The following is a 22201-nucleotide window of genomic DNA, read 5'->3' as shown; positions in this document are numbered from 1 at the left end:
TCGCTCTAAAGGAGTTTAAGATTAATGTTAAAAAGAAAAAAGAGTTTAAGATGTTCATTCTGCGATTTTGTATTGCCTGGTTGACATGTTCAAGAACCAATATCATATGAGAAAGATGTAACTTAAAAAAAAAATTCATTATCAAAGTCTGAGGTCATAAGTTGGAGCCTGCAAGGAAAACAAATTCTATAATCCACCATAAAAGTGGAGCTAATTAGCTCCATTCCATATATATACTGAAATTTCTGAACTTAAAAGACAGAAAAGATACTCAATTCAAACATCGCATTAAACTGAAGGAACAAATTTACGAACAAACATTGCTAGATAAATTAGTGTAGCCCTTATTTAACCATAAGATCCACACTGTTATCATCTGACATTATATTTTAACATTACAATGATGATACCATTCACTTGACATAGTTCGCAAACCACTCCAACATGTCTTTATGAGCCTCCTCAGCGGGCTTCACAGCTTCTTCGTTTGAAGCATCATACCTCACAGTCCATCCATGCGACACTTTTGGGAATATCTTCACATGACTTTTGATCTGTGATTCCATACACCATACACCATACACCATACACCATACACACCATACACCATACACCAACAGTCATATCAATCTCAAGAATTGAGATAACTACCATATGCCAAAGCCTATTTCCTATCGGGTATTGGTGTTATAATTGAGATAACTACTTGTAGATATATGAAATTTAATGAAGTAAATCATATTTATTAAATGATTAAATCGATCAAGAACCCGATAAAATTGTACAAGTGGCCCAAAAATCAACAAAGTTAGTACGGATCCGAATAAAACTCGTGTCAGCACATAAATGGATGATCGTAATCGAAGCTACGTGATTCCGACTTAAATCGGAAATTGAATGTCATTGACGATTCTAAATGGTAATCGGACATTTGATTAAATTAATAAATTCTTTAATGGTTATAATTAAATCAATTATTTTCTGCTTAATTTAGTTATGAGAATAACTAATTTTTAAATTAATCAGAAAATACATATTGATTTAATTATACAATTAAAGAAATATTATTATTTTAGTGTCATTAAAATATCCTATAAAATATAAGCCTTGACACTATAAATACCCATTCTAACATGAAGAGAAAGTGACTTGAGAAAAAGAGATAAAATCACTCGAGCAAGAGAAGAGCTACTAGAGCTCAAGAGAATGACCCCTACTTCAACTTCAACACAAGAGAGAACGAGATCACTCTCGAGAAATCCCGAAGTCTCCCAAGTCCACGAAGAATCATCAAGCTACCAAATCGCTCGTTCTTCATTAAATCCAAATCCAAATTCAAGTCCACGAAGAATCATCAAGCTATTAAATTGCTCGTTCTTCATCAAATCTAAATCCAAACTCAAAATTCTCAAGATCAAGTGCACGTCACCCTTGAGCCAAATTACATACGGAGATAGAATCAGAGGAGTTCACAAAAATTGTAACCTCACGCTTAATTATCAATAAATTACATTTTATTTGTACACGTGTCTACATTTTTATTTGTTTCCAGATTCTCGTTCTATAAATTGGCACACCCGGTGTGACCTTTTTTGGCCTCTCATCTCATTGTCCGAAGAAATCTTCAAATTCGTTGTTCGATGGCTTCCATGAACAACCAAGCTGTTCCATCAACGAAATCCAAATCCACAACTGCGAGGTTAAGTAGAGAGGCCGAACCGGTCAAGAAATCCAAACAAACATTCTCCAATTCAAAGAGTGAACCGATTACCCCTGTCACCCGGAGCGTGGCTAGAGCTCAACCCACGACATTTATGGCACTTACTAGCAAGCCTCGTCAACCAGTCATCACCTTGGAGAGCTTGGGAGCAATAGAACATGCCTCTCATAGTGGGAAGAAGCAAGTGTCAAAAGAAAATGAGCCAAAGGAGCAATCTCCTCTATCCGTTCATGGTGATGGCCATATCTTGGAAGACGTTTTCTCTGATCATGAATCAAGCACGGCATCATACCATGGAAGTCCCAAAGAAGATGGCGATAACTTCCATTTTATGGCGCATGAGTCCTCTTGTGACAATGCACAGGCCTTGGTGACGGGGACATCCACAATCGAGGAGCAACTCTTCAATCTGTCGGAGATGGTTGAAAAGCTCACCCGAACGGTTGAAGAAAATGACGTGCAAATCGCTGAACTTTATAGCAAGTTGGAAGATCACGTTGATGAGAACTCCACCAAAGGGTCGCCTGGCAGGAGCAAAGTAAATGAAAAGGGAAAAACGTCTAAGAAGAATGACGACTCGCTTGGTTCCTTATCACTCCAGCAATTGCAGGACATCATCACCAACTCAATTCGGACTTAATATAGAGGTATTTCTCGTGACTCCCTCACTTACTCCAAACATTACACTACGAGGATTGACAGCTTAAGGATGCCGCTGGGGTATCAGCCACCAAAGTTCCAATAATTTGAAGGTAAAGAAAACCCAAAGTAACACGTCGCCCACTTTGTGGAGACTTGCAGTAACGCCGGAATAGAAGACGATCACCTTGTCAAGCAATTTGTTCACTCGTTGAAGGGAAACGACTTTGAGTGGTAGACAGACTTAGACCCGAAGCATGTTGATAGTTGGGACCAAATGGAGTGCGAGTTCCTCAATCGATTCTATAGTACAAGGCAAACGATGAACATGATGGAGCTAACAAGCACGAAGCAACGGAAGAATGAACCCGCGGTCGACTACATCAATCGATGGCGTTTACTTAGCCTTGATTGCAAGGACCGACTATCAGAGGTGTCAGCCGTTGAAATGTGCATCCAAGGTATTTACTTTGATTTGCTATACATCTTGCAAGGAATCAAGCCTCATTCTTTTGAAGAGTTTTCTACTTGAGCCCACGACATAGAGCTAAGCTTGGCAAGTCATAGGGGAAGAATTAGTCCCTGGTTGACCAACGAAAAGACAAAGTCTTCAGAAGAAGATTTGACAAGGTTGTGAAGAAACCTTCTAAAGAATCAATAGTCATCAATACTTCATCGGTTAAGATCTCTACGCGGGATAAGGAGTTCAATAAGGTGGAATCTCCTCAAACCTACGATAGGAGTAAACGCACGTTGAAGGATATGGTGCGAAAGGCGTACCTGTTTCCAGACTCTGATGTGGCGGGCATGTTAGAGAATCTGCTCGAAAACAAGATAATAGATCTTCCGGAGTGCAAGCGTCCAGAAGAAATGCATCATGTCAACGATCCGAAGTATTGCAAATATCATCACCTCGTTAGTCGCCTTATAGAGAAGTGTTTTGTTCTCAATGATTTGATAATGAATCTCGCCAAGTAAGGGAAGATTGAGCTTAACGTTGACGACGTTGCTGAAGTCAATTGCACTACCGTAACATTTGGATCTTTCGAGCCAGTTCCATTCCCTTTTTACCCAATGAAAGCACTGTTCCATTTCACAAAGGAGGCGTGCAAACATAAAAAGACCAAAGAAATCAAAGAATGTCCTGCTTTCACGCCTATCCTCCAAGTTACCTCTAATGTCGATGATGAAGGATGGATATTGGTCACCCGGTGAAGAACTCGCAAAGTTATGATGTCAAATTCATCAATTTCCCGACCAAGTCATAAGAAATCACCTCCACGACGGGAGGAGAATGGACGAGGACATTTTGAGACAAAAGTCGTTCCATATTTATGGAAGCCTCTTCGCCGGAACTTGTCAATAGAGCACTTGCCTTCAAAACAACCGAAGGTCACTTCAATGGCCACAAGTTGTGAAGTCAGCTCCAAAGAAGACGAAAAGTCTGAAGCAAGAGAAATAGGTGCAAGTGAAGTGTTAAAGAGAAATGAGGTGTTAAAAGAATTGGAGAGTCTACCTTTCCAACTTAGCCTCTCTGACTGGATGCAATTGCCAAAATCAACGAGATGCGCACTTGTGGAGTTTCTCATTAACGTAGGAAAGCACTCCACAAGCATGAAGGAATGTGGCGCGTGTGATGCATATTGTGATGTCATTCACTTCACAGATGATGACCTTCAATTGAGCTCTAAGCCACATAATCTGCATGTTTTTGTGATAGGGTACATGCGAGAGCGGAAGTTGAATCGCATGCTCATAGATGGAGGGTTAGAAGTAAATATAATGCCCAAGTCAACCATGTCTCAACTCGGCATCAACGTTGATGAGTTATCAAGGAGTCGTCTCATGATCTAAGGTTTCAACTAAGGAGGACAAAGAGCGATATGGATGATCAGACTAGACATGGACATCAGAGAGCTAAAATCAAACACCTTGTTCAATGTCATCGATGCGAATACCTCGTATAACTTGTTGTTTGGACGACCATGGGTAGATGAAAATGGCATCGTGCCATCCACTTTTCACCAATACTTCAAGTTCTATCGCGGAGGTGTGAAAACCATGGTAGGAGATACCAAATCAATCACATAAGTTGAATTATACTTTGTGGATTCTAAATTCTACACAGATGAGGAGTCAATGAAAGAAGTTCTTCCAGTCGGAGTACCCTCTATGGGGAAAGCCGCTAAAGTTATGGAGAATGATGTCAAATCAAAAGACATTGAGCTTCATCGTGAAGTGTCTCAAAAAGTCTCATCTGAAGCGGCAACATCGTCTGCGGAAAGAAAAACCAGTCATGCATTTCTGGTCTTTCTCTATGTTCCGGACGAGGAAGTCTTACTTGCAGAGGTCCTTCTTACTTGGAAAATGTTTTTCGATGGCTCATCTAGGGCAGACAGAGCATGGGCTGATGTTATATTTGTCTCTCCACAAAAACAGATATTGCCTTATTCTTTCACTCTTGGGGAACTGTGCTCCAACAATGTCTCAGAGTACCAAGCGTTGATCATGGGATTGCAAACATCGTTAGAAATTGAAATCCAAAGTCTCGAAGTGTTTGGAGACTCGAAGTTGGTGATTAATCAACTGCTCACTAATTACGAGGTCAAGAAGGAAGATTTAGTACCTTATTTCCAACTCGCCACACAACTCTTGAAGGGCTTTGATAATGTTACACTCATACATGTGCCACGGAAAGAAAATCAAATGGCAGACGCATTGGCAAACTTGGCGGCGACTTTGCCATTGTTTGGAGATGAAATTTTGGACATCCTAATTTGCCAAAGGTGGGTCGTGACAACAAAGCCTTCACTCCAGTGTGCCAGTTCTCATGTAGTGTCAGTTTACACCATTCATGTTGAAGATTGGAGGCATACTTGTATCGAGTATCTTGAGCACAACAAGCTTCCTGAAGATTCGAAGCAAAAGTGGAGCATTAAGCGGTGAGCACCGCGCTTCCTCTACTACAAAGAAACTTTATATCATAGGTCATTTGACGGAGTACTCCTACGATGCTTGGGAAAAGATGAAGCGATCAAAGCCATGGAAGAGTTTCATTCTGGAGTGTGTGGAGCACATCGGTCAGGACCAAAGTTACATTTTCAAGTAAGATGACTGGGGTATTATTGGCCCACCATGGTCAAGGATTGTATGGAGTATGCGCATAATTGCCAAGCTTGTCAGTTTCATGCCAACTTCATTCATCAGCCACCTGAGCCGTTGCATCCGACAATTGCTTCGCACCCATTCGATGTCTGGGGAGTGGATGCAATCGGAACCATCACTTTGAAATCATCGGCTGGTCATATGTACATTTTGGCAGGCACGGATTCCTTCTCAAAGTGGGCAGAGGAGATACCGCTCAAAGAAATCAAGAAACAAAATGTTGTGGACTTCATTACGGGAAACATTATACAACGCTATGGTATACCACGATGCATCATCACAGACAACGCCAAGTATTTCTCGAATACTGCAATAGAAAAGTTGAGCAACGTTCCGGCAAATGGTTTAGCAGAAGCATTCAATAAAACGATTTATAACATTCTGAAGAAAACTGTCAGCAAGAAGTAGAGGGATTGACATGAGAAATTGGGCAAAGCTCTCTGGGCTTATAGAACGACGTATCAGATAGCCACAAATACTACACCTTATTCTCTCGTCTATGGTGCCGAAGCTGTGTTACCAATAGAGAAAGAAATTCTGTCATTGAGAATCGCTTTGCAAGAAGGTCTCACAAATGAGGAAAATGTCAAGTTGCGCCTTTAAGAGTTAGAAGCTTTGGACGAGAAAAGGCTTGATGCACAACAACACCTGGAATGCTATCAAGCTCAGTTGTCACACGCCTTCAACAAAGGTGTTCGACCATGGTCATTTCAAGTTGATAATTTAGTTTTTGTTGTTCAAAGACCCATCATTATGACGCACAAGACCAATCCTAAATTCAAGTCAAAGTGGGATAGTCCTTACGTCGTTAGAGAAGTATACACCAATGGAGCTTACAAAATTGTAGCGGAAGACGGTTTGAGGATCGGTCCCATTAACGACAAATTCTTGAAGAAGTACAATGCTTGAAAACGTCAAAGTATGATCCACGCTTGCATGAGTATAAACTACACAAGGCACCAAAAAGAAAAAAAAACAAAGAAACCTTTGAACTACGTGATGACTTGATTCATTCTTTAGAAGGATACGTAGGCAGTTTGAGAATAACAATCTTAAGTTCAGTCACATCAAAATAAAATAAAATAAAATAAAATCAGGGTTTGTCCGTCAAATGATAAAGCAAATTCTTATTTCACTGATAGTAAGTTGAATTTCAAAATCGACTTATTACAAGATGACTGAAAAAAAAAACAAGTATTGATCATTCAAGCCAGCTATCACATCCAGGTTAAACCCTTAAAGCTAATACGATGTTCTTCAAAAATAGCTATCCACTTCTTTGTCTCTTCAATTTCTGTCGCAGTCAGTTCTGGAATCTCTCGGATTTGACACTTCTTCTGTTCTAGATCAACGAGTCTTGCATCGTGAAGAAAAATGTCTGCATCTAGCGAGTCCAACGCCTGCTCTAGCTTCTGCTATTCTTTCTTCAAGCTCTCAAGGGACTCAACATAGACTGACGTTGATCTTTGTCGAATTTCTTGGGCTATCGTGATTTCAGACTCTATCTCGGTCAGTTTTTGGGCACTTGTGCCCATGACACATTTGTGAGTGCATGCAAGTCCTGCCGAGTCATACAGGGTAGCGCTTGTCATCAACTGCTCCAATTTATTTTTTATTGTTGATGGGTCGACTTCGTATTTGCTAAGCTCATTCGTCAACATATCAAGCTCATTCTTCCCGGCAAGAATCATCTTCAGAGAATACGTCGCTATCAAGCCTTCTATCTTTGCACAAACTTTCGCAGCTACTCGCATATGGATATCGCGGATCCATTTACTTGTATCCACTATCTCAATATCGCACACAGAAGCTACAAGAAATATTGTTCTTTCTGAAGGCTTTGTACTTCTCGTCGCCATGTACAAACCTGCATATATGAGCATAAATTATTGAAGAAATACAGGAAAATAATATATAAATATGTTCGCGTGTACCTCTATGGTCAACTGATTGTGGTTCACTCTCCTATTGACGTACTTCTTTTTTCTGGGAGAGTGTTAGCTGCGAACTCCTCAAAATGAAATTGAATGTCGTCACCTGAGCAGATTTCATCGAAATAATCAATATCTTCAAGCTATGAGGAACAAAATTGGATCAGGTCGGCAATTAGTGAACTGTTGGATATGATACATTCAACATAACAAAATGGAACAAGTACAAAAGAAAAATAATAAATACAAAAACAAAAAAAATTTAAGTGAATACCTCAACATGCGCGGGCACGAGTGTTGAAGGACCAGGAACATCCCCAAGAAAATTGCCGTCAAGATCGAAATTGGTATTGAGATTGTAGTAAATAGAGCCAAGATCAGCATCATCCCTCTTTTGACGTTTGAAGTGCACGTCACTATGGGTATTACTGCTGCTTCCGCTATGCCTTCTGGATGTAGCAACCTTCTCCTTCGATTTGGGGCGAAAATCGGATGAATCTCTGATTTCTTCCAAAACTGGAGGAGGTGGAACCTGATAGTTATCAACCGGGGGCAAAGCTTTAGCGGAAACCAAAATTTGAAGCAGAGTTGTCGCACGGTCATCTCCTTTAGCTTTTGCAGGCTCTTGTTGTGGCAAATTCACAATGGTTATCTTCATAGGCTTCTTCAACGCATGGTGATGAACTTTGAACCACCATAAACTTCATGATGTCGCTTTTCATAGGCAGGATTGCCTCACCCTTTGTGCCAAGCTTCGTCAAACTATCCCAAAACGAGTATGTTCGAGCCAAAGTTACAGTTCGACGATCTCCTTGGGAACCTCCGGGAACACCTTGAACATATCCTAATTGTCGGCTGAATCGTTGATGGCTATAGGATTCGACTACTCCCCAACTATGTTGCCGTAAGGACACAAATCCGGAGCGAAGACTAATGAGATAGGCAGAATCCGAGGGAGGGGCTCCGTTGGTGTCAACGATCAGTTTGCACACACTTGGAACTTTGGAAATCGTTCCATCTGCACATCATCACAAGCAGTAAACAAGGCACGAGTCTGCCCATCCTCGAAATGTTTTGCTGAAAATTCCCCTGAAATATGGACCATCGAGGGCCTGAAGCTTTCTGGATGTCGAGAGAAGAAATGGATGTCGAAATACTCACCCAACCACCCATACAAGTAATGAAAATGAAGCGCATTTGGACGACTTCCTAGATCATTAGAGACAAATATGGCATTCAAACCCTGATATATATTCGCCAATACGGGAACCGCCAGATAGTAGTTTCGACCTCGGGACATTATGTGAACGATCTTAAAAACTTCCAGACGAATAAAACCTGCATTATTCTTCGAGAATACAAAGAAACAAAGCCAACACGCATAAAAGGCAAAGAGGTAAACAGATTTCATGCTTGCTTCTTCTACGCCTAGATCTTCGAATGGTGAGTGGTCTTCTGGAGTTTGCTGGCGAATCCCTGGAATGGCGCCAGATGGATTGTGAGTACTAGCGAACGCGTCCCTCTTGTTTCGTGTACTCTTGGTGGGAGGTCTCTTGTATCTCATCTGGTCTTTATACCAATATTGTATCCATGTAGTTATCTTCACGTTGCTACGCTCTCTCTTGCACACTCTATGGTAAGCAAGAAACAAATAACTACAGTTTTTTGGGATGAGAAGTTCCATTTCTTTACTCTTTGCATAAAACTCATCAATGGGTGGAACGACTTCGTCATAAAACTTTCCAAGGATAGGCAAACCCCAATATGCTCAAGGTTCAAAAGAGATATAGACATCTCCCCTTGCGATGTGTGCATAGTATTTGTAGCAGGGCACCAATATTCACAAAAAGTTCGCACAACGGGAACAACACGATCATAGCTGAATAATGACACAAACACTGCTCGATAGAGGCCCGTCTTCTTGATGTGGTCTTTCTTTCAGCTTAAAACATCTTCTACACACTATGTATAGGTAATGCCGCCGGTAGTTCGAAACGCACCCAATCACACAGAGTTGTTGGATATAGAGTCGTTGAGAAACTTGAATGACACTTTAGGAGTGTCTTTGTCACGATATACAGACTTCAGCATCAAAACATCTGAACTTAACTCCTCATTGCCTGACTTGGGCGGTTGGAAGCGGGCTACTTGGCGATTCACTACGTAAGTCCATTGCGAGACGGGAGTTGAGCTGCCATAGAATGGAGCTTTAAAAGCGAATAGCCCAGTAAGATAGGGATATACAGTTAAGGTGGTGCCATCATGTTGCTCATCTTCAACATCGTCGAGGATAGTTATCGTCCCGTCCTTGAAACGTCTGAAAGCCGTCATGTTAAATGTGATGCGAAAAGCCTAAAACACTTTTATTGAGTGCTGTGAAGTCTATAAATTGAGAGCAATCAAGCGATTAGGTCGTTTACGTTCTTGAAACTCTTGAAAGCCAACATGGTGAATGTGATGCGTAAAGGGAAAGAAAGAAGGAATGCATGTAAGCACACACCACTGCACAGTCAAGTTTATCGAATAATAGAGTTTGATTGTAACTCATATGTGGGGATTCTCCTGATAAGAACAACAATTCTTGTTCCGTGTCTCAAGCCATATCAAATACCCCAAGGTTTCTATGAAACTCAATGACGTAGCATGCTCACTATATAAAGAGGTAGGCCCTTGCCTCCAAGAAATAACGGAGAGAAAAAGAAGGATAAGGAGAAAGACACATAAAAAGTTAAAGATAAACTTGGTATTTCAGATGGAACTAGAATGCCAGAGATATCCGAGAATCATGTTGCAGAGAGACTCATTCATCAAAATGAAAGAGACAGAGAGAGATGTTGGGCAGCTGAGCCATATGAGAGACTAAATTTCACTGAGATTGCAAACCAATTACGTGCTATGGCTGCAAAAATTCCTCCTAAAGTGCAAGGCCAAGCACAGCAGCAAGCCCCCTCGGTGCAGCCTCAGGTTCAAAAGTGATATACAGGAAATTGCCTGATCATCCCAGCTGTGTCTCACCCTTGTATCAAGCCATTGGAAGATGCTTGGTGTCTTTGTTTTGATGTGATGGGAAAAGTTTGTGTCATCGTTTCACATAATCTTATAATGTTGTCGACTATGTTGGGTATGACGGTTTACCTTTGAATCAAGTGTTTGCTATCACGTTTCGGAAGCGTTCTGGAATGGTCCCAGACCACTCTGGTCCAACCCTGTCGAGGACAGGTGTCACCAATTTATTCGTTCAGACAGATCCAATTAACGGTTTAGATCGTTAGTTACTGTTGAATTTTTGTTTCGTTGAATCAGTAATTAAGGTTAAATATATGGAGGGGTAAACTATCAGAGGAAGGTAAGTTTTCTAAGTTGGTATGTTTACGGGCAATCAAAAGTCGAAACTGATTGCTCATTGACAAAAATGAAAATGTGTTCGTCGGTGTCGTGATCCACCGCCTTCTCCTTCGTCAACGCCATCAAGATGTCGTTCGCTCCCTCCGTCGCGCAGCTCCAGACAGTAGTATGTCCTCTCCTTCAGTCCTTCAGTTCTTGCGCGACACCAATTCCTCCTTCTTCATCAACGTCTACCCCTACAACGTCTACCGCCTCCGGAGCGAGATTCTGATCGGGTTTCCTCTTTTCCAGGACCACCCCTTCATCTCCCACGACAACATGGCTACCCGCGTCCGCTACTGGAACCTTTTCAACATGATGATTGACGTCGTCATCTCCGCCATGGCCGTCACCGAATAGGAGGACATTCCGGTCTTCGTTACTGAGACCCGAATTATGCGGAGCTCTACCTCAAGGGGCTATTGGGGCACCTCCATATTGAAGGGCTGCCTTAGGTCTTCATCTATAAGCTGATTGGTATGCAAGCGAGGCAGTGACGCCAATGGGGGATTCTGTTCCGAATACGACCAAGAAGTACAAGAACATTGACTACAGCTCTGACTCCAATGACCTTCCTGGAGGTTTCAGCTTCTTAAAGATGGTGCTTGGTCAATTCTTGGTCAATTCTTGGTCTTTGCTTTTCTCTTGCGTCAGCGATAACGCTACTATCTCGATGCTCTATTATTTTTGGTGACCTGTAGAATTGACGCTTTATTATGATTTGCTTTGTGGAGAACTGAAATTTGGGGCTTTGATTTAGTGAGTTGCTGGATTTTACTGTGATTTCTGTAGATAATTTGGTACTTGTTTGTTGTCTATAAGTAGGGAATTGTTGATGTATGTTTTTGGTGATGTAGCTAATGGATCTACTTGTACTTAATGTATTGCAAGAACATCATATTTTAGTAGAATTTTAATGTAATAATACATTGTTTTTGGCTTGCTTTTATATTTGGGTGTCTTCAATTCTCGAATTTGATCTGAAATAACTTGGTTTCTGGTGTTAAGATTCAACTTCATCCCTCAATCATGGGCTTGTTTTCTACTTTATCCTATTTTTGATCTTTATTTTGGAAGAGCACTTCAAATTAACCTTTCAATTGTAGCTGGGAAAGGGAAACCATGAATATGTGTGCTTGATTATCTATGGGATTGAGTTCTCTGTTTACCATATACCCATTCATGCAGCAAATTAAGCATAGGCGTTTACATCAACTTTGATTGAATTAACTTATCATTTAAAATTTTGGAGATGACATTAACTTGCATGGATTGGTTTGACTGTTTAACGAGCAAATCGACCTCCCCCATCTTTTACTGTAAAAATGATTCTTCATCGGGCTACAATTGATAGTGCATATTGTATTGTATGATGATTGATTGACTACTACAATCCTTGTGTGGCAAAGATTTAGGCCGAAGTGTTCTAAATAATTGTAGTGTGGTATTTTCTTTTTCATTTATAATTTCAAACACCATTCAAGAACCAACTTCAACATGTCAAGATACTAGCTCTTGCGTTTGGAACGCTTTCCTTGACCCTTCTTGGGTGGTCATTTTCCTCGACGCTTTAATATTTCTTGCTTGTTGGTGTGCCTGTGGAGAAGCAAGTGGAGAATCAGGACTATAAGCAAATGAGCAATTCAATTCAAATTAGAGGGGAAAAAAAGAGAGGAAAACGATTTCTTAATATAAAGTTAGTTGCAGAATCAAAAGGCTGACTCTTCTTTATAGAGCAAACCCATGAAAGTGATAAGACATTAAACTATAACCTAACTATTATTGTGCTTCCTCTTATTCTGTAACTCGAATGTAGTGATGATGTATTATTCTCATCCTTCTACAATGCATTGCCATTAATAATGAAATTTTACAATGTTCCTTTGTAATTTTATACGAGGATGAAACATAAGCAAATAGATAGATAATAGAGCATATGAAATGAGCAAGAGAGCATACTCTTTTTCCTCAACTTCCATGACTAGGGGTCATCTTTATGGATGTCATGTGAGTACCACTGGTCCAAGCTCAATCAGCTTCTTACGCAGAATCTTATGCGCAGACTTCAAATATGTGGGGTTGAGCATATGCCCGAATAACCTTGCCCCGCCTCAGTTACCCCAGTATTAACTACCGCACTCAAAATGCTCTTTAGACTTGCCATCTCACTTTGCCTCTATAATTCAAAGAAAAAAAACTTTCAGCTTTCAATGCAGAGCTAATTCTTTCATAATTTCAATCCATTCAGAAAAAAGAAGGAAATAACCCAAATAAAATCATTGTTAAGTTACAGTTATTATCTCAGATAAAAAAAGAATCAGAACCCAACAGACCTTCATCAAATTAAATCCAAAACAAAATCAACATCTACCAAAACTCCAACTTGAGAAATTCCAGAAAATTACCCCACCCCAAATTCCCAAAATCCCCATATATCTTCCTAACACAAAATGAATTATGTGTCTTATTGCATAACAAACATAACCAACCCCAATAAAAATTTTGTGAATCAAACTGAAAACAATAGAGTTATAAAACAAGAAAAAACTTCCTTCACCAAAAAAATAGATAAAGTAACATTAACTATAAATTGAATCACCAAAACTAAAAGATATAATCAAACTCAACAGGCAATCTAAACTCTCAATAAGTGTAAGGAGAGAATAAAACAAAGTTCACTAAGCAGATGCTTCCTCATATACTAGTCAAAGATTTCAAATGTGAAACTCATATATGAAAATCAACAAGAAATGAAAACATCAAAATTTTATTTCACAACACATTGATAGACATCAAACATTCACAAGACCAATTTCAAATGAATAAAACAAAACCCCATAAAAAAACAAGAGGACAATATCTTCGAAACATAACACAACTTCAAATATCAAAGTCACTCACAAATCCCAAACCATTCCAAACTTTTGCAAACTGCTAAAGGAAAACCAAAAACTAAAACGAACAACAACAACGCGAATCAAACTAACGACAAAACTCCTCCTTCACCCAATCCAAATCCTACGACAAAACCCATCATCACAACACGAAAATCTCAGTCCTCCCCTCAAAACTCTCTTTACTACCTCTTTGCTTAGCTTCAACCGCTGAAAGAACCATGTAGGAAATGACACTACCATATCATCTAAAGCCGAACAATTTAATACCGAAATGAAACTTGAGGGTCTAGAATTGTGTTGAGGCATTGACTGTGGCATTTCATCGAACACTTGGTGTGCAACCCAAAAACCCATTGATTTCTATCGATAAAGTCATGTCTTTTAATCAAACTGATACTTAATACTCATTCCTCGCTACTTTTCCAACTAAAAAAAGCCAGAGAATCACACCTATTGTGAGATTGACAGAAACAAAATTGAGAAACAAAGAGTGAGATACTTGATACTAATGTAAGAGATCACTAGTGAGACAAAGGCATACGATGATTGCAATGAAACGAGGTGAAGCAATATCAGAACAATATAGAGAATACATTTATGGAGAGACATACATACCTATGTCCAAATCTGGGAATCCAATTGAGAGAATTTGACCTTGAAAGCGGGAACTCCTAGTATTATCTACAAATTGTTTCTCCGTCGAACATATCGAAAGAAGAAAGGCGACTCTTTCATTCAGAAAGACCACAAAAAAATCAAGACAAGTTTGAGAGATGAAGCAGCTAATGAGCCTGAAGAACTCGGCGAATACGATCAATCATAGAATTTCTAGTGGATGACATGCCTCTCATTATGCAGATCCCCTTCTGATTTTGATCCATCTTAATAGTAATAACTTCAAACCGGGCACGCGCAAACCGACCTCCCCCATTTACGGTAAAAAAGAATCTTCACCGCACCACTGTAGCACTACAGTGGTAACGGGGACAAACGCTCTACACCGTCGGACCACAATGGGGTTGAACCAGAGCAGATTGCTCCCACTAAATATACAAAAAAAAAAAAAAGATTCATTAGATGATGGTTGTGATGACTATGAGATCGATGATAGTGATCTTGACATGTATCAGCCTTCACGTGCTACCAAAAGTAGAGTTATGATTGAGGAGATAGTGGAGGTGAACTTAAAATATTGGAATGGAAACCCAACCTACTGAACCATACCAGATGCCCCGTTTGGGTGTCTGCCATGAAGGTAAAAAAAACATAAAGGTACCAGAGTCTCTGCCATGAGCATCTTGTCACGGTCACCTTCTTATAAAAGCTTGCAAGAGAAAGCATCAGTTAAACAAGATCGTAATGCAGACAATGACGAGAAAGAAAACAAAAATATGATTCACAACAACAAAAAATAAAGACAAAATAAACGAGAAAAACATTCAAAACCAGACAAATCTAGAGAGACCAATAAAAATGTTTCTAGTGATTCCCAGTCACCAAAAAAGAAAAGAAAAGAAGAAAACCAATTGAATTGTAGAGGGGTTGGAAACATTTTTTTTTTTACAAATAAAATAAATTGATGGAGATGTCAATAATTTTCCTTTGTATCGAACTAAATCTCAGAAATCATAGAGAAAGATTACTACAAAATTTGCGGAGCCTCGGAAGCTAGCTCTACAAATTCTCTAATTCAAAGTGCATATTTCAAGCTGCGCTTTCGGCACGTGACGACAACATGTCTACAACATGCTTGAAGTATGGGCATTTGTAGACACATGAAATTTAATGAAGTAAATCATATTCATTAAATGATTAAATCAACCAAGAACCCGATAAAATTGCATACGTGGCCCAAAAGTCAACAAAGTTACTACGAATCTGAATAAAACTCGTGTCAGCATATAAATAGATGATCATAATCGAAGCTACGTGATTCCGACTTAAATCGGAAATTGAATATCATTGACGATTCGAAATGGTAATCGGATATTTGATTAAATTAATAAATTTCTTAACGGATATAATTAAATCAATTATTTTATACTTAATTTAGTTATGAGAATAACTAATTTTTAAATTAATCAGAAAATACATATTGATTTAATTATAGAATTAAATAAATATTATTATTTTAGTGTCATTAAAATATTTTATAAAATAGAAGCCTTAATACTATAAATACCCCTTCTAACATGAAGATAATGAGACTTGAGAAAAAGAGAGAAAATCACTCGAGTAAGAGAAGAGGTACTGGAGCTCAAGAGAATGACCCATATTTCGACTTCAACACAAGAGAGAGTGAGATCACTCTCGAGAAATCTCAAAATCTCTTAAGTCCACGAAGAATCATCAAGCTACTAAATTGTTCGTTCTTCATTAAATCTAAATTCAAATTCAAGTCCACGAAGAATCATCAAGCTATCAAATTGCTCGTTCTTCATCAAATCCAAATCCAAAACTCAAAATTCTCAAGATCAAGTGTACGTCACCCTTGAGTCAAATTATATACGAAGATAGAATCAGAGGAGTTCACAAAGATTGTAACCTCACGCTTGATTATCAATAAATTACATTTTATTCGTACACGTATCTGTATTTTTATTTGTTTCTAGATTCTCGTTCTACCCTACCATATGCCAAAGCCTCTTCAAATTGAATCACGACTTCAGGCGGGGACATCCGATCAATCTCAGCTCAAAGTATAGAAATTGGAACCTTGACAGCTAAAAGTTCCAGGAATAAATCAAGAAACAGAGATTTAGTAATCTTTAATTATTTCACTTCGGGAATTGGAACATACATTCTTCTTTTCCAATATGAAGAAAATAATATTACTGATTAGGCAGATATTTCAATAAATTACATTTTATTCGTACACGTATCTGTATTTTTATTTGTTTCTAGATTCTCGTTCTACCCTACATATGCCAAAGCCTCTTCAAATTGATTCACGACTTCAGGCGAGGACATCCGATCAATCTCAGCTCCAAGTATAGAAATTGGAACCTTGACAGCTAAAAGTTCCAGGAATAAAATCAAGAAACAGAGATTTAGTAATCTTTAATTATTTCACTTCGGGAATTGGAACATACATTCTTCTTTTCCAATATGAAGAGAATAATATTACTGATTAGGCAGATATTTCATGTTTATTGAATAGAGCCCTTACCCTTGATATCATCCACAGTGACAAATGAGGGATGAGCCAGAACAGCAGCTTGTACAGAGTCACCCTTTGAAAGTTCAACTACAACCTTAGCTGAAAACAGGACAAAACAATTCAACGAAACAGAAACAATATTTGCCATATTGGTCGAACTTTTGTAGTGAGATTGTGAAAGTAATACTGTCTAGATTTGAACACCCCCCCCCCCCCCTCTCCAAAATCCCATCCAAAATATGAGCCTTGTACGATCCCGTTTTTTAGGGAAGGAAACATTAACTCACCTCCCCAACAGAAGCCCACAGCACCGACTGCAGAAACGCCTTTATTTTGTAGAGCTTCAATAACAACTTTGACATCTTCGAATCCCTTCTCCTATAAATATAGAACACCAGCTTAAAGTAAATCAATTGACAACTGCAACAATGCCTCAACTTCTATATACCAATGTGTCCTCAAATTTAACCATTTTCACAATCGGCCCAAACAACCCAGCAGGTAATATACTAGGGGTGGGCACGGGATAGGACGAGACGAGGCTCATCCCACGTCCCGTCTCACTCTTTTAAATCGGGACGAGATGAAAGTTTTTAAGAAAACATCTCACTCGGGATTAATCCCGGTTGGGACGGGATCGGGACGGGACAAATTCAACTTTCTTATAAAGTTAAATAAAAACCTATATTTTTACTTTTGCATTAACAAAATAACATTTAATAATGAAATTTTAACAAAAAAATGCATATTATGTTCAAAATATTATAATTTACCATTATTATTTGAGTTGATATAATTTTGGAGTTATTAAGAACATAAATTAATTTCATTTTGATACAAATATATAAGAATTTTTAAGTTTTCATTAAAAGTGGGACGAGACGGGACGAAGTGGGATAAAAATTATTCGTCTCACGTCTCATCCCACTATTATAAAACGGGACGGGATCGGGACGGGACGAACGTTTTTAGACCTCCGTCTTGTCCCGCTCCTTTAAATTTCGGAACGGGATCGGGATTTCCGTTTCTTATACTCACCCCCACACTAAACATACAAAGTTTAAAACAAATGAATGGGACTACCAAGCTACCAAACAAACATCAACTTCAACAGCCCAGCATGAGAGTCCCGAAAAGTATAAAAAAAAATTATGTCGATTCAATATGCCCACAGAAACACTTGTGATCTCATTAAAAAAAATTAATAAACAAACTTATACATCCATAATTCCATATCATAATAAAAGAAAATACTATACCGTTCCATGAACTTTCAGCCAAGCAGGTAGAGAGTCGAACGATCCATCAGCTGCAGGTACATAAGGATCTGCATAAAAAAAGTCAGGGACGACAGCAAAAAAGCCAGCAGCTGCAATTTTATCTGCAAGCTTCCTACAAAAAAGAACAGGTGTGATTAATTAAGGGCACATGATACAACATGCATCTTTCCTACAAAAATGATGTGAGCACAATTGAAAACTGTACAGTAGTTCAGCTAAATAATACAACTGTTCTAGAAGATATATTAATTGTTGGAATGGAAACAAAGGATGAACTACCCTGTCATAAATCATAATATAAAGAGCGTGTAAACACAAGATAGTGGGGATTTTCCAAGGAAGGAGGAAAAGCCATAAAACAAACCAACCTGAAAGAGAATAGACAATCCCGAGCTATTGGCCGGAACTAAGTTTCAGCTTATATATAACTATTTTATAACCTATTCTTTTTCCTGAAAGATAGTAGCTTTGAGTAATTTATTCAAAGAATCTATCAAGTCATTAAATTTCAGCAGTGAGTGTTTGAGCCCAGACTTGATATTAGAAATATACAACATAAAATTGTTTGATCTTAAGACAATTAGATTACTTATCTATCACACCATGGCCAAAAATAAATTAAAAGCTACTGGAGTGAAGTTAAGAGGATAAATAATACCTCAAGATTGGAGCTTCATACCCTGCAAGGCAAATGAACATGCAATATTAAAAAGTGGTATATATAAGAGGATTAAGAGCAAAACAATTACAAAGTACCCACCGAAAGTTCAAACAATCGAATTATTAATTGTTATGAATTCATACCACTACATGCTCCTTTCCTAATTTCAAATTTCCTAGTGGAATCAAACTAGGATCACGAAAACATGCAACAAGAAAGAAGAAAGAACAGGGGACACAGGGCTATATATTGCAGACTAGAGTTTACGTCACAGAGCAGTTGCAAATACTCATTTCACGGCCAAAACACTACAAGGCTAAACCCTAAACACTACAAGGCTATATCAATTGATTTTCACACCAAAAGAAAACAAGCAAAAGAAAAACGTAATTGTTTAGTATCGATTCTTTTCATACATAACGACATAAGCAACCCACCAAACCAAATAGGCAAAGGCACACAAAAGCCATCAATTCACTGTAAGAGCATCTCCCACGTAGGCTATCGTCATAAATTTTTAGCCTACAAAAAACAGCATAATCCCTTTAAGATACTATTTTAGCCTATCACTAAAAATCAGCATTCCCACCGTAAGCCAAATTTTATAGGCTAAAAGTTTTAATTTTGGTACCAACGGCTAGTTTAACGTTTTAACTATGTATGCATATACAATATATATATGACACACACATTATAATGGCTGAAAACGGCTAATTTTATTTTGAAAATAAAAAGTAATAATAGCTAGTTTAAATAATATAATTATGATAAAAGAGTTGTTTGAGAAAAACATGTTTGAAGAATCAAACTTTGCCGCCAAAATTTGGAACAAATAGTGGTGAATCTGTCCATGAGGTCAATCAGAGTGGCCGATTCAAGAAAAATAATGGTTACGATAGAACTAATGCTAATATACTAGAATATTAGTTTATGTTTATGTTAATTTTATGTTGTTGTTTATGTTCTTGTATTTCATTTCCTAGTACTCTTTTTCTCAGTTTGGAATTTATTTTCAAGTATGATTTTGGCGAGATTATCAATAAATTAGTTTATTTACTTGACCAATAACACATGAGTATACATCATTAAAAAAAAGTATTTAAGTACAAAATTATAAACATATCAAATATTAGACTAATATGAAACGTCACAATGAGCTCATTGTTGTATAATAATTTTTATAATTAAAGATATTATAAATAATACATTTATATAACAAAATAACTATTTGCCACATGCTAAAATATAATACAAAATCAAAATCAAAATCATAATTACAATGGGGCCAACTATATACCCTAAGAAATTGAGTAGCCAAATTTTACCTCCCTTTGACGGAAGACCATTTTTATTTGTTGGAATCAGCGTATATGGCCTATGGGGGGTGCAGGTTACAAGCTAATTATGGCTTTTATACCCTATCGTGGGAGATGCTCTAAGGAATAGTTGAATAGAACCCAAATCACATAGTCAACTAAAAAGGCAAAAAACTAGACCAAATGAAAAAAGATTGAAAATTTAAGTGGTGGGTGAGTACCAAAAATGTCACAGACAAGAACAACGGCAAGCTTGGAGTTAGGAGAGCCAGTGAGGTACGAATTGAGACCACCGAACTTCTCAACACGGCCGAATCCACTGGTTGGGTTCAGGGTCGGTGGGTTCGAGCAGCATTGAGGCCTGACATGTCTTATGTCTTTCTCTCATCACAAACAACAATACTGAAGTACTAAACGATGAACACAAGTTTAAGAAGAGGACTAATATATATCTGCGCTTCAAACGAGGACGAGAAGTCGTTTAGGCCTCATCATTTAGCCCGCAGATCTGAAAATCCCGCGAAGGCCCGCAAACCCGATGGGCTTTTACTCGACCCGGCGCGCGAGAAAGCCCTCTTCTGTAGGTAGAGGGCCGAGCTTAGATTAGAGAGGTGAAACCCAGCCCAGCCCGTGGGCCCGGTCTGCCAAAAGCCAGCAAGGACCGGCCCGTAAAAGCCCACCAAATAATAAAATATTATACATACATATTTTATTAGACTTAAAATAAAACTATCGCATTATGAAGCAAGTATATCAATGAAAAATCTCGGGATCGATCAACACCAGCCGATAGGATTGGTATATGTATTTAGTGACCCTGTTAAAATTTCATCCAATTCGGACCTCGTCTGACCGTCGAAATTTACAATAAACCGAAAACAACACTAATATATCATAAAGGAAGACCCATTACCAAAATGCGAACACCGAAAACCGTTTGCATATCTGAAATTACCTAATTTTTGTCACCGATTGTGTACGGTCACACCATGGAAACACATTTGACAAAGCCCCGGTCAATGAGGATTTTAGTATGTCAAAACGCCTCTTTTTTAGTTGACTGTAGGTACGGACGGTCAAACAATGTCCAAAATGGACGAAATTTTTACGGGTTCCTTAAATATATATACTGATCACATTTGCTAGTGTCGATCGACCATATTTTGAACTGGAGTTATCAATTGCCGAAGTGTCCACTAATGTATCATAACCTTTATATTAGGTTTTATAATAAAATTATCGCATTATGAAGCAACTATATGAAAGAAACTACTCGGGATCGATCGACACCAGATGATGTGATCGTTATATAAATTTAGTGTCCCTGTAAAAAAATTCATCCAATTCAGACCTAATTTGACCGTCAGAATATCCGGTAAACCGAAAACACCACTAATATGCTCTAAGGGAGGACCCATTACAAAGATGCGAATGCCGAAAGCCGTTTGCATAACTGAAATCACCTCATTTTTGTTACTTATCGTGTGCGGTCGCACTGAGGAAACTCATTTTAAAAAGCCCCGGTAAATGGAGTTTCAATATGTTAAAACGCCTCTTTTTTAATTGACCGAGGTACGGAAGGTCAAACCATGTCCAAAACGGACGAAATTTTTACGGGGTCCCTAAATATATATACCGATCACATCTTCTAGTGTCGATCGACCGTATTTCGAATTGGAGTTATCAATCGCCGAAGTGTCTACTAATGTATCATAACCTTTATATTAGGTTTATAATAAAACTATCGCATTATGAAGCGACTATATGAAAGAAACTTCTCAGGATCGATCAACACCAGCCAATGTGATCGGTATATATATTTAGTGACCCTTTAAAAATGGCATCCAATTCGGACCTCGTTTGACCGTCAGAATTTTCGGTAAACCGAAAACACCACCAATATGCTCTAAGGGTGGACCCATTACAAAGATGTGAACGCCGAAAGCCATTTGCATATCTGAAATCACTTAATTTTTATTACCTATCGTGGGCAGTCGCACTGAGGAAACTTATTTAGCAAAGCCCCGGTTAATGGGGTTTCAATATGT

The 22201-nt window shown here is 38.5% G+C and overlaps 1 protein-coding gene and 1 pseudogene across 1 annotated transcript; both read right to left on the bottom strand.

Annotated features, from left to right (window-relative positions):
* Positions 1–378: 378 nt before the first annotated feature.
* Positions 379–20645, bottom strand: LOC126792239 (endo-1,3;1,4-beta-D-glucanase-like). Its single transcript, XM_050518702.1, has 9 exons — positions 20619–20645; positions 20375–20534; positions 18835–18856; positions 18156–18288; positions 17184–17274; positions 16906–16995; positions 16659–16750; positions 7502–7510; positions 379–554 (listed from the first exon to the last, which is right to left on the bottom strand). Exons 1-9 carry the CDS (start codon positions 20643–20645, stop codon positions 414–416), a joined length of 765 nt encoding a protein of 254 aa, XP_050374659.1. The 3' UTR covers positions 379–413.
* LOC126790690 (uncharacterized) lies at positions 12348–13003 on the bottom strand (annotated as a pseudogene).
* Positions 20646–22201: the final 1556 nt, after the last annotated feature.

This window comes from Argentina anserina, chromosome 4 (assembly GCF_933775445.1).
Source record: "Argentina anserina chromosome 4, drPotAnse1.1, whole genome shotgun sequence".
In the NCBI taxonomy this organism is placed as follows: domain Eukaryota; kingdom Viridiplantae; phylum Streptophyta; class Magnoliopsida; order Rosales; family Rosaceae; genus Argentina; species Argentina anserina.
Note: the sequence above shows the minus strand (reverse complement) of the source record. Positions and strands in the feature narration are given on the sequence as shown.

Coding starts and splice junctions, on each gene's coding strand:
- LOC126792239 (XM_050518702.1), bottom strand. CDS start 20,645: ATGAGGCCTAAACGACTTCTCGTCCTC. Junction 18,289..18,834: donor TATGAAGCTCCAATCTTGAG/GTATTATTTATC, acceptor TCTTTTTTGTAG/GAAGCTTGCAGATAAAATTG. Junction 16,996..17,183: donor TGTGGGCTTCTGTTGGGGAG/GTGAGTTAATGT, acceptor TCCTGTTTTCAG/CTAAGGTTGTAGTTGAACTT.